We start from the raw sequence: 12950 nt of genomic DNA, 5'->3' as shown, positions 1-12950 counted from the left end.
AAAAACATGGTCCCTGCAGTGGCACTTAAAACACAATCATAGTGCATTTACAATCCATGCAGATTATATCACGTAAAGGTACTCACCACACTGACTTTAAAGGCATAGAGAAGGTCAAATGGAAGGGCGGCCACAAGGTCAATGATGAACCATGTGGTCATATAATGGATGCAAATTAATTTAGCATCAAAGATAACTTGTCCTGATTGGCTTACATAGGTCGTACGAAAACTGAAAACAATATCTGTAGAACAGACAAGAGTTTGCAATATTAGTTTAGCTGAGCACAGGCTGATGACACACAACTCTAAAATCATTTAAATAAATTTAATAAGGCATTTATGTTCCTTATATTTTTTTCTATAATTGATTTCCTGCAATGAGAAACATTACAAGTCTCATATTTTTATATTGACGAACCACATTTTTGCTCTGAAGTATACGTGCATAATCTACCCTTACCAATAATGAAAAGAATCTCTACAGCAATGTCGCTGACGGTGGTGCTCCTTGTGAGGTCGTCATCATCTCCAATGAAGCACACGTTGTATGGTACTGTCACAGCCACGTAAAATGTGGCCAGTAGGATCAGCCAGTCCCAGCCTGCTTTGAAGGTACTGTAGTGCAGCAGGATGAATTTTGATTTCTTTGCATCTGCGACCTTGTACTCTGGAAGAGCCGGCAGATCTCCAAACACATTCTATCCAAGGACATACAAAACCATTACAATAATATATCATCAATTCATATCAGTCAAAAAGATGGTTCCCCAATGAATAAATTACATGGTGTGTGACCACATCAGCTCCCAAAATTGTGGAATGGTTCTTGTTTGGCCATGACATGTTTTACTTTGTGGCAAGACACACATTTGTGAAGTTAAGCCAGGCTTTAGAGTCTACTTTAGTGCATAAAAGTAACGTATTGCACAATTGCAAAATTAATGCAATGATGTGCCTTGACCTTGTCAAGTTATAAATTAGTAAATATTTCTCATTCTTGTCACAGTATTTTAATAACACCATGATCTATGTTGCACAACCATATTGCTGCTTTTTTCAAGCTTGGAGAACAATGACTCATAGGTATACCCAATTATCTTTACTTTATATGGAGTATCTGTCTGCTTTTTCACGGTACACAAGGCTACTTTGATAAATGTAGTCATATTTGAACTTGATTGTGCTATTGTGTTCGTTTTGCTCATAAATTACTGACAAGCTCCAATACTCCTGTGGATGAATTTGCGCAAGTAAGAATGGCATGATCCTACCTTGTTCAGCTTTATTTTGCTCTTCTTCTGCCGACTGTGCAGATGTCCAGAGATCTGGTACAAGACAGTCCGGCTGCGATTTCTGGCAGAACTAAGGGGAGGCCCTGTTTTGACTTTGCCTTTGTTCTTCCCTGTGAAAGGTAACATGTAAACCCATTTGATAACAGATGAGCAGTCACACAGCAATTGTAACGAAGTATCCTGGCATGAATACAAGATACAGAAACACCTTCTTTATGTCCGTCATTAATTTATATGCTCCACTATCACAAACCACCTTTTCCCTGTATCTCAGTAACACCCAACAAGCATTTCAATACAATACTGCAGATAAAATAAATAAATGCAGAAAAATACAGGAATACGTTACAGTAGGGAACCAGAGAATTTATTTAGACACCATAATATATTACATCAGAGTGTGATGCAATGTGAAGAACACATCTCAGTAGTGGTTATGTGTCTTTCTCCAGTGTGGAGCCCTGACCTTGTAGCCATTTTTCGCTTAATTATTGAAGCGAGGGAAAAGTGGACCGTGGCAGTTGTGGAAGACAAAAATCATCCATAAACCTGTAGGCCGCCAGGGAGCCAGCAGAAGCACAGCACTTATTTTTAGCTCGTAATGAATTTCCCTTCACTTAATAACTGGCGAGGTCAGTCCCGGGAAGGGGAGTGAAAGAGAACAAGGGCCTATCTCTCTCACAGGAGGGCTTGAGAACCCAGCTCAGCACAGATGCCAGTCGCTGTGGTTGTGCGCCAGAGACCCCGAGCTTGAGACCGCAATACTGTCCATACAGCCAATCTGGCAATCACAATGCAGGGTGGACACATGGCAACCAGAGGCTGGAAGCTATTTTTATCTAGGTTATCTAAGAGGGGGATTCTGCAGGATTCCCCCGGCATGATATAAACTCAGGTGTGCAGAACAATGTAGCGTCTATAAACATTTACAAGGCTGAAAGGAATCTAAAGGGCCTGCTCTCTGAAATATGATACGGTTTATATTACGGTTGGGTCTTGTAACTGTATTCTTAAAAAGAACCTCAAAAAGGAAACATGGAGTTGTACGTGCAAAGTACACATAAACTTTAGAGGCTTTAAATGACTGTTAAAGGCTGATTTATACATTTAGCTCCACAAAAATAAAACTGTGGGTTCTATAAAATATTTAACCATTTATGACACTTTATTAATAGGATTTATGATAAATAACATCTGTTTTATTTTCCTTCATTGTCTTTCAGTGGCACATACAGCAGGTGAGCGTCTAAGTTCCACTTGTTCTAAGGATACAATTACGTAATGACAATTACAATTACGTACTCACCTTCCCTCTTACCCTCAGGGATTATCTTGTCCTTTGTGTCTGTGATGTCCTTAAAAGATGCCAAGAAGAGGACCACATCTCCTTTCTCATTTTTAATAGGAACTATGTCCAGGAGGCACCAGAATAAATCAGCTGCGAAAAACAATATTAAATAAAGCAATGCTCATATCAAGAGGGAAATATCCTATGTGTATTTTAATATCAATTTCAGATCCACAATATTAACAGCAAGCAGCAATTCTTATGTGAATAGTTATGGTCAAAGGTGATGGAATCCCTTTTTGTTCATTTCCTGAGAGTGTCAGTCGCCGCTGAAAAAGTTTTAATGTATGGAAAAAGCATTGCTGCCAAGTCAGAAATATAGTTTGAACCCATCATGGATCCAGGATTGGGTTCAAACCCCACAGTTCTCAGCCAGATGCTTTAAGCGCTTCACCATAGGCAAGGTGCTTATGAAATTACTTCGGTCCTTAGTCCTCCTGTTCTATAACCCCACCATTATCTATTTATGTGAACTATTCTTTAGAGTTACAGGAAAGTAATGGCCGCAGAGTAACTGGGGCAGGTTTCCTTTGCCCCTTTGCCTGTTTGATATAATTGCTTTTGCCCACAATGTTACAGATGGCCTTGGGAAAAGAAGTCTTTTACAACCAATTATTTGGAAACTGTCGCCTTTGGAACAATGCAAGAGTAGCCCCAGAGAGGATTCCCTCATCGTCAACAGCCAAATTTATATTAACTCCCTTCAATGAGGAAAATGCTTTATCTGGGATATTCTAGAAAGCCCCTGATGATAAAAGACATTTGCTGTCTAGTTCCCCAAATGCAATATTTTACTCTATAACTGCAATTTCCTAAAAATCTCTCAAAACATCCTTTCAATAGCATTTTTAGGCCTAGAGGTAATCCATATTGTGGCCTGACCTTTGAACAGCAAATCAAATGTCTTAGAACCAGCATGATATATGATGATTTCAAATAATATTTTAAAAAACATGGCCATTAGAAATTCCTTTAAATATTAAAATATCTGTGACATGTACATATTAGTAGCAATCATGGAAACTGAACAGTATTTACATTACTGTTACTCAGTGTGTAATGACTAATCACCAAAGAAGTAAGAAAGCACTGCATTGTACAGCTTTATGGATACCTGCATTGTGTGTGCACATAGATGGAAATCCAATTTCTTACCACTCTTCTTGTAAAATGTTATCTCCCCCTTGAATTCTTTTCGTTCCTCAAGTGCAGTATCAATGCTGAGGATCATCTGTTCACTGGTGTCCCTTCCGCACAGGAACTTACATGCACAGCTCTTCTGCATCACCTCACTGCGCGCAAAGCCTGTTAGCTCACAGAAACCATCGGAGCAGTACACGATCGGGAAGCCCTTGGACACCTGAGCATTTGCCAGAATGAAGTTACTGTCTAGAAAACAACCGGAGACACAGAATCACCAGGCTACACAGAATCAAGTGTAAAGTAAAAATGGACAAATAATTAACATGAATTCCCAATATGAATCAAATTTTTTTCCCCCCACAGTCTACACAATGTTGCATGGATAAATGCAAAACACCAAATGCAGCCATTGGCATAAATAATTGGCTCAAAATAATGCCCCAGTGAGGGAAATTAAGGAAATGGGTGTCTACAAATATACTGTACGATGGGCATATTTTATATGCAAGGATTAGTGGACAGATGACGTACTTTGAAATGTTAAAAATGTCTCTGGTACGGATCTGCAGCTGAGGCCTTTGGACAAAACTCTGGTGACTGTACCATCTGTACAATCAAGTAGACCACTGCATTCAGGACTATGACAATATTTGTCATGAAGGCATATGCCTATCACCTGTACAAATCTGTACAAAATGCCTTTTCATATTTAAAGCCATTCAACTATATATGGTACTGTAGACACCATTTTGTTTTGCCTATGAAAAATGATGAAGTGCTTCTAACTGCTCATATGTACCCAATTTCAGGCATTTCAATGTGGCAGCTCACCGAGCCCCCAGGAAACCTTGGTTTATTTCCACTGGCTTTGACCAACCTTGACCCAAGATGCTCTCTCTAGAGTGCCTGGAAAGGGAAGCTGCAATTCATGAGATTAGATTCCTGGAATCTGATTTAATCGGTGATTCCTGGCAATGTACAACTACCTTAAAAAAAGCAAGACAAGGTTGTTAAAATGTTGCAATATTACGGAGTACCGTGTTGAACTGTACATGATTTTGGCTTGGAAATGCTTCATTAAGTCATTAAGTTTAAATAGGGCATGCTTGATTCAGTATGTCATTCACAATAAGAAAATATGCCCAACATGAAAATTAATAATAGCAAAAACAAAAAAGCATGCCCACTTCTCTTACAGAAGTATGCACTGTGTGAAGTATACTTAAAAATAACCAAATTGTTTCTCTTAAAAGTTGAAATCTCTGAATGAGTAAGCCATTTCAAGTTTTATGGGGCTAACAGATTTTTGATTTACCAGCAATTATTTAAAAATATATAAGATCAACTGTGAGATATATGTATGAATTGTAGAGTGCCACATTTAAATATAAGATGAAAAGTCAGGAACATTAAAATTGAATTAATATAGAATTTATTAATATATTATGCATGAATAAGATAAGATTCATTCAAATTTCCTTCTCATCCATTTCAGAGCTGCTGGACATCTCTTTTGACCTGTCAGTGAACTCTTCAAAGGCATGGTGGCACTGGCATTAAATTTACTGGACACAGTAAATGTAAAAATTTGTTTATGACACACTAAACAATAAATATATAATTCACTACCATTCCAATTGTAGGTAGATTTCCACACTGTTACTATCACAGTGATAACAGTGGAGGCTATTGTTTTCCAGGTCACTGGATTTATATGCATGCAACCTTGGTCCAATAATGATGAAATCATTGCTTCAATACTTTGTTCTAAGGTGCAGTGTGACAGCAAGGCTCTAGTGGCCTCTCACTGAATTGATGTGTATTCCACAGAGTTGTTACAAACCAAAATGAATGAAAAATCAAGTTTGGTTTCTGCTGGAAATGGTGTTCGTAAGCCAAAAAGAGAAAGTCTTCCTGCTGAACAAAGAAAGTATGACTGCCCTAGTGCACTGACAGAGGTCTGATTAAAAAGTTTCAGGCCTCTGTCACTGCACTTGGGCTAGTCATAATTTCAACCTAAATCTTTTAAGCATTGGTCCTTGTTTTTTTGTTTTAATTTAGAAGTCTCCATTAAACCATAGGAAACAACTTAAGCTTTCAGCTTTTATAAATGGGAAATCAATCATTTTTCTCTAGGTGTATATGTACTAAATATACAATCTGAATAGACGGGGGGCTGGGGGGTGGGGGGGTGGGGTGGGGGGGGGGGGGGTGGAGACTGAGGGGGCATGCTCTGTTCTAATGAATATTCACTTGGCATATTCACTAAGGAAATGATATCCAGCCCACCAAATGGATTCACACAAGACTGTAATTAGAACATAGTGAACTACACAGAAAATGACACTATCTCTGCCGCTGACACCAGCTAAATAAACTATGATGGGTATGATGGGAGAAATTGCACCATAATGTATGAGCCAGTAGCCTACTAGTCCATCCCAGCGACAGAAAACGTTTAACCTGTAAGAATGACCAGCATTTGACTTCTGGGTAGCTAGCGATCTAGGTTAGCAAGCTATTAACATCAGTAAATTCACACGGTTTTCATCAAGCCTTCTACCAAAATCAGTCAAAACCCAAGTTAGATAGCTTGCGAGCTTACTCTCATAATGAAACCATATTGGTGACATTGCTTGACTACTCACCCTGTATTTACAGGGCATAGTGTTAGCTGCTTTATACGACATGTCATGATGCCAGTATAGTCCCTAAGGTATAGTCAGTACCGGTAAAGCGATAAGCTGTCACATTGAGAAATTATATGACCAAGCAATTATTTAAATAAAATGACTATTTATTACAGTACCCACTGTGTTCTGCAAAAAGTTAATGGTGAAAATGGGCACAGCAAATACTAACTGTACAGGTTATTCTAATATTGCAGTGCCCTTGGACACCAGAAATAAAACACATTTCTTGAAGGTCTCTTAATTTTTGTGAAAAGAAAAAAGCATATTGCTTTCTCCGCAACCACAGAAAGGGCAATGCTCAGGCATTTTCAATTTAGTGTGCCTTACCCGCACAAAATTGGCAAAGAGTGTCATTTCCATGCTACATACAGAAAGGAGAAATTCGGCACAGGCTTTTTCTTGCAAGAATCATTAAAAAATATTTCTCACCATTTGTGAATGCAAAAAAAGCATTAAAACAACACGTCAGCAAAGAGTTCACAGCTTTCAAGTTTGCTGGATCTGTAATGGCCACCATCAACATGTAAATACTCATTTTCAAATTGGGCTTGTCAGTTTGAATGTTCCCTGTCAGTTTATAATAATAGACTGAATGAAGGAAAGTAGCATAGACTGAAACACAATGTTTTGGTAACCCTTGGGAGGAAGACAACATATAGCGAAAGGACATTGAAATGTCATATCCATAGTGCCAAAAACTATATTTTTGATTGATATTCCCACTGTCCCAAAGCTCTGGTACAGGACAGAGTCTGAAGAACTTGTCACAAACCGAAGTCTGAGGTCCTGTCAAGAAGGCTTGAGTAGGTTCCTTCGGGGTATTCCCATTTACGAGTGCTGGACAGTGAGTCAACAGGAAGTGCTCATGGGACATTTCTCCAGAAGATGAGCCGTGCAATGCGTACAGCTACTGAACAGTCTGTCAGTCAAATGGAGAAAAATGAAAATCAATTTAATTCTTTAATCTAATTATTTGAACATGTACTGAAGCATACAAATTCTTCTTCATGGGATGTCTTTGAACACAGCAGTGAATGGTAGCAATGAAGTCTGAGCCTACTGGTAAACTATCAGTCTTAGATCATTTCTGTAACGTTATTTCTACATTCCTGCAATTAATAAAAACCCTTAACTTCCGACACAACCACATTGACAACCACCGTATGTATTAAAGTTTTTAATTATTTTAACGTTACAGGGTGGAAGGATTTTTAATGACGTCAATAGGGTAAATCATCTGCCATTGCACTCAGTAGAAAGCAGAACTTTTCATTCTACACACTGATTTTATCTTCACAGTTGTTATTTCCATTTTGCTTTCGCTGCAAAAGGCTTTTTGTGCTCACCGCTCTACATACTAATCAGACCTCAAGACACTGTTCAGTTATCAAGTCAAATGAATGAGTAATTTCTAAGTATACATAAATATTAATAGTACATTAAGAATGATAATTTAGACAAAAAATGACAATGGCATTTATGGTGTAGGCATGTCTGAAATTAGACAGTTTTGATAAATCATGCAGGGCTGGCAGCTCACAAGGCCAACTGAGGAGGCACTGCAGAGTGTGTGCCACTACAGTACAGAAACAATCACAGAACTGTGCAGCCAGCTGCTCTCTGTACTTCTCCTTTGCTATGAATCTGATTCCAATTGCACCTACTGGCAATATTTCCATGAGAGTAGTGATGGAATTTTCCGCTGCCACTTCAGATGGTAGACAAAGTCATTTGCAAAAATGGCCTTTCATTAAATACATTAGCAGATAATACACTCATGATTTTGTGTGTGTGTGTGTAGCCTCGCAATATTGCTGTGCGTGCACTTTTTTACAGACCAGATAATTAATTTACTGAAAACATACAGCAGAACTTCTTTAATTTTGATACACTGTATGGTATGCGTTTTCTGACACAAACACTGTTATAGTACACACACAAGGGTTGAATATCTTTACTATTTAATACAGCTATTGTAATGTGGGCAAAGTGACAAGGGACCTAGACTTCTGATGTCGGGAATGACAAGTCTATTCTGTTGTTATGGATGCCTTCAATTCAAGAAAGAGCACTGAAGCAGAGGCAGATGAAAGGCAGCAGCAGTGCTTCCATCACAGTAATGTCTGGGGTATATGTGAATGTCTGTGGCTCTGCTCTGTAGTCTTGCATTTACAGATTGCTGGCAGAGTGGTTTGGCTGCTCTCTGGGCTGCAGTAGCAGACACATTTTGATGAAAGTTAAAAGGTCAGAATTGTTCATGGTAAAGCCTGTCTTCTGATTTTAATTTATGTCTGTTAGCTTCATTTCCAAACTGTACTCCGGTCCTCATCTGTAAATCTGTAACACCTGCGCTATCAGTTGAACATAAGATGTTAGTGAATACTAGAAAAGGTGCCAACACTGCCTCTCTCAGTGGGTCTCTGAGTTAATAATACAGTGGCATCTGAACTTCAACCAGCAGCAATGGAGTGGGCCATAGTATGTTGAAGAAATTATATTCAGAATTATGCAAAAAGTACAAATACAGTGGTGTGATAAACACGTATATAGTGTAGTTTTATTGAAAGGGATCTATTAACAAAAGAACCACTGAGCAACTGAGAAGGCTTCATGTATCAAAGCTTTTGGCAAAGCAGCAAGGTAAGAACCTGTGAATTATGACTAGACTAGAATCAATTTAAGGAACAAACTTATACTCAGTAGACCACTGTAAAGCATCATTAAAGGTTTTCTAATAATTGTAGTAATTTCTAGTAATTCACTTGTCTCCCTTTTCTTTCAGGGTTTTCTTTCAGGGCTTCACTAAGAATAACTAAAAAAATCATATATTTTCTGGTTGAGACATTCTGGAAGGCAAAGCTGGTTCTTCTGTGAGCAACGGCAGGATATCAACGGGTGTTCCTTCATGGCCAGTCTACGGGATTTCATTAAACTGAGATAAAGAAATACATCTCTGAAGGAATCCCCCCACCAGAGATTTCTTTCTCATGCATATATGTCAATTGTTTTTGATCATTTTAGCAATTTACTTCCCCATTTTTTGAACCATGGTGCATTCCACAGGATCTTTAATATGAAAAATACAGAATAATGCTGACAATACAGTTTCTGAATGCTCTTTGACTTTGATAATTTAATTAGGTATCGTAATTTAATTAGGTATTATAAACTACTACAAGTGTATGAGAATAATAGAAAGACCTGGAGAAAACATGTTTTGAATGAAACATGAAACATATAGAGCTATAAAACGAATAATAACTAAAATAAGTTATAGTCAATATGTTATATGCTATTACTGTAGGGTATACATTTTAATGCATAATGAAACTTACATAACTACATAAAATGATTGGTGTGAAGTGTGAACTGTAGAACACACAGTGTACAGTCAAGATAAAATATAGTTGTGAGAGAAATACTATTTTGCCCTTTTTTAACTAGATAGGGACTATATAATTAATGACCCTGCCAACACTGCACTATTTTTAAACCAACCAGCCCAACCAACCTACCACAACTGCTATGTGAGAATACGGGGGGAAATTGAACGATGTCTACAGTATTAAATATTGTGTTTTGAATCATTTCTGAAATTCTTACCAAAATTATCTTAATTGAAAATGAAATTCCCTCAGGGACAAACAATGAGGCTTTATAATATTGCATATTTTATATATTTTATACATATACATTTAATATAATGTTAGCACAAGGTCCTGTGACAATAACTGTCATCATGTTTGAAATATGACAGTTGTGTGTGTGTATATATAAATACAATTTTGCTGGCTTAATTCCTAAGAAGAACACTTTTGCTTAAGATTTTTTATTTCAGTGAAGACAGCATTACAAACACCATAACATATACAGTATATTGACCTGGATATGGGTGTCAAGTTTATATTCTTTCAAAAGCGGTTTTCCTCCGATTGAACAATGAACATTTTCAAACCATTACTACTTTAAACTTTTCAAAACATTTATTTTAAAAGCACCTATTTGGGGTATATAGATGTTTTGGTAAAAGAGTACAGTGCCATGAAGAAGTTCTTGCCCCAGCTGATTGAACACAGCCAGGCTTAATTACGGTCAGTTCTGTTGAATCTAAACCTCACTCATATTGAACTTTACCATCAGAGTGAAGGAGTTACCACAACATTTATTCAAGCACACATGCCACAATCAAAGGAAATTCAAGAAGAGATGAGAAAAAAGTTGTTGAAATACATCAGACTGGAAAGGGTTACAGAGCCATTTCTAATACTGAACAACACTTGTGAATCTGCCCAGGAGAGGCTGGCCTGCCAAAATATCCCCAAGGGCACAGAGACAACTCAACCAGGAAGTCACAAAATATCCCAGAAGAAAATTCAAAGAACTGCAGGCCCCTTTAGCCTCAGCTAAAGTCTGTGTTCATGACTCCACAATAAGAAAGAGACTGGGCAAAAATGGGATTCATGGGAGAGTAGTGAGGTAGAAACCACTGATAACTAAGACAAACAGGCTGATCTCACATTAGCAAAAAAATGCCTGGATGACCCTTGTAAAGCAAATACAATATTTCATAATAAGAACATCATACCAACAGTCAAACATGGGGGTGATAGTGTGATGGTGTGTGGATGCTTTGCTGCCTCAGGACCTTAGACGACTTGTCATTATTGAAGGAACCTTAAATTCTGGTCGGTACCAGAAAATTCTTGAGGGAAAAAAAAATATTCTTAAGGAGAATATCAATTGTTCATGAGCTGAGGCTGAAGCGTAATTGTGTTATGAAATAAGACAATGATCCAAAATTCAAAAGCAAGTCCACATCTGAATGGCTGAAAATAAATACAATTAAAGATTTGAAGAGGCCTAGTCAAAATCCTGACTTGAATCCCACAGTGATGCTGTGGTAGGACCTTAAATGAGCAATTAATGCACAGAAACCTGCCAATTTATCTGCATTTACGCCGTTCTGCAAAGAAGAGTGGGCTAAAATTCCTCCACAGTGATGTGAAAGACATCAAATAATAGGAAACGTTTGGTTGCAATAATTGCTACTAAAGGTGGTGCAACCAGTTATTACGTTTAAGGGGGAAATTACTTCATCACATGGGTTATATGTGTGTTTGATAACTTTTTTTCTTAAAAAATGTGAAATAGGGCACGGTGGCGCAGTGGGTAGCACTATTACTTCACAGTAGCACTATTACTTCACAGCAAGAAAGTGGGTTCAAATCCCAGCTTGGCCCTTTCTATGTGGAAAGTCCATAGACATGCAGATAGGCTATTTGGAGACTCTAAATTGCCCTAGGTATGTGTGTGTGAATTAATGGTCAGTAAATGGTGTGTGCCCTGTGATGGATTGGATAGGGTGTATCCTTGCCTCTCGTAAATGCACACTGTAATAGGCTTCAGCACCTCCTGCAACACTGACCAGGAATAAGCAGGTACATATGATGGATGGATGAAAATAATGATATAATTTAAAAAAATGTGTTTTGTGTTTACACAGGTTCCCTTTGTTTAATATTACATTATCTACAGATCTGAAACCATTCAGTGTGACAATTATGCAATAAGAGAGGAAATTAGGAAGGGGGCAAATAATTTTTTTCACAGCACTATGACATCAACAAGTAAGCAACGTTCATTTGCCAGTTGTAGACTACCATCAAATTGTGTACTTAATACTTTAATTATTTCATATGCATTATAATGAGTATTATTTGGGATTAGGTCCTCAATATATAATGAAACAAAACATGATAAATAAATTACAGCTTTCATGTTCAACAACAAGAACACCTTGTCTCTAAAAATGTTGTCAGGGATTTTTAAATGCTGTACAATGACTAATGGCTTTTCATTGTGCAGGCAGATCACTCAGTTCACTTAGCACCTTAAAACTAAAAGCCTTTTTTCAGGCTTATTATGTACCCTTGAGACTTTGAAATAAACAATTTCAGTTTTCTAAGAGAATAATCTCTGTCATACTAAATTAACAACACCTTTAAGTAGTTGAGAGCACTCATGTTGATTCACTTGTAAAGGCACTTGAAGCCAATGCAGTTGGCCTCCTTTTTGTTAGTGAACCACTGTGTTGAAGCACATATTACACAGTGACGGAGAATAAAAAATCTGCAGTTTTTGCAAACAATATCCAGTCTCCTGTGACTTCGACATATTTTTATAATGTCTTTTAAATTTAGAATAGGTATTGACAGATGTTGCCAAACATGTCCTTGTTCTCATGGTGACAAACAGGCCTTTGGAGCTATGCAACAACCACATTTTTTAGAAGATCAATATACTTCTTATTAGATAGTTTAGAATAAATGTCAGTTACAGTTCTGAATATATGTACTTCTTCTATCACACTAACACATCTGTGATCTCCACTAAATCTCCTAAACTCTTGTTATGAAATAACTGTTTTAGGTTACCACCTGCTTTAATTAGTGCAAACCTGAATCTGGAAAAA

The 12950-nt window shown here is 37.5% G+C and overlaps 1 protein-coding gene across 1 annotated transcript in view; it reads right to left on the bottom strand.

The window, feature by feature from the left end:
• LOC118220189 (potassium voltage-gated channel subfamily H member 8-like) overlaps positions 1–12950 on the bottom strand; it is a 42024-nt gene that overhangs the window by 22157 nt on the left and 6917 nt on the right. The window contains exons 2-6 of the mRNA XM_035403893.1: positions 3798–4031; positions 2601–2732; positions 1274–1404; positions 463–700; positions 87–244 (exon numbers count right to left, since the gene is read on the bottom strand). Coding sequence (XP_035259784.1) covers positions 87–244; positions 463–700; positions 1274–1404; positions 2601–2732; positions 3798–4031 — 893 coding nt within the window. The remainder of the gene's footprint in view (positions 1–86; positions 245–462; positions 701–1273; positions 1405–2600; positions 2733–3797; positions 4032–12950) is intronic.

This window comes from Anguilla anguilla, chromosome 1 (assembly GCF_013347855.1).
Source record: "Anguilla anguilla isolate fAngAng1 chromosome 1, fAngAng1.pri, whole genome shotgun sequence".
Taxonomy (NCBI): Eukaryota; Metazoa; Chordata; class Actinopteri; order Anguilliformes; family Anguillidae; genus Anguilla; species Anguilla anguilla.
The sequence above is the reverse complement of the archived record's forward strand: the minus strand, read 5'-3'. Positions and strand labels throughout refer to the sequence as shown.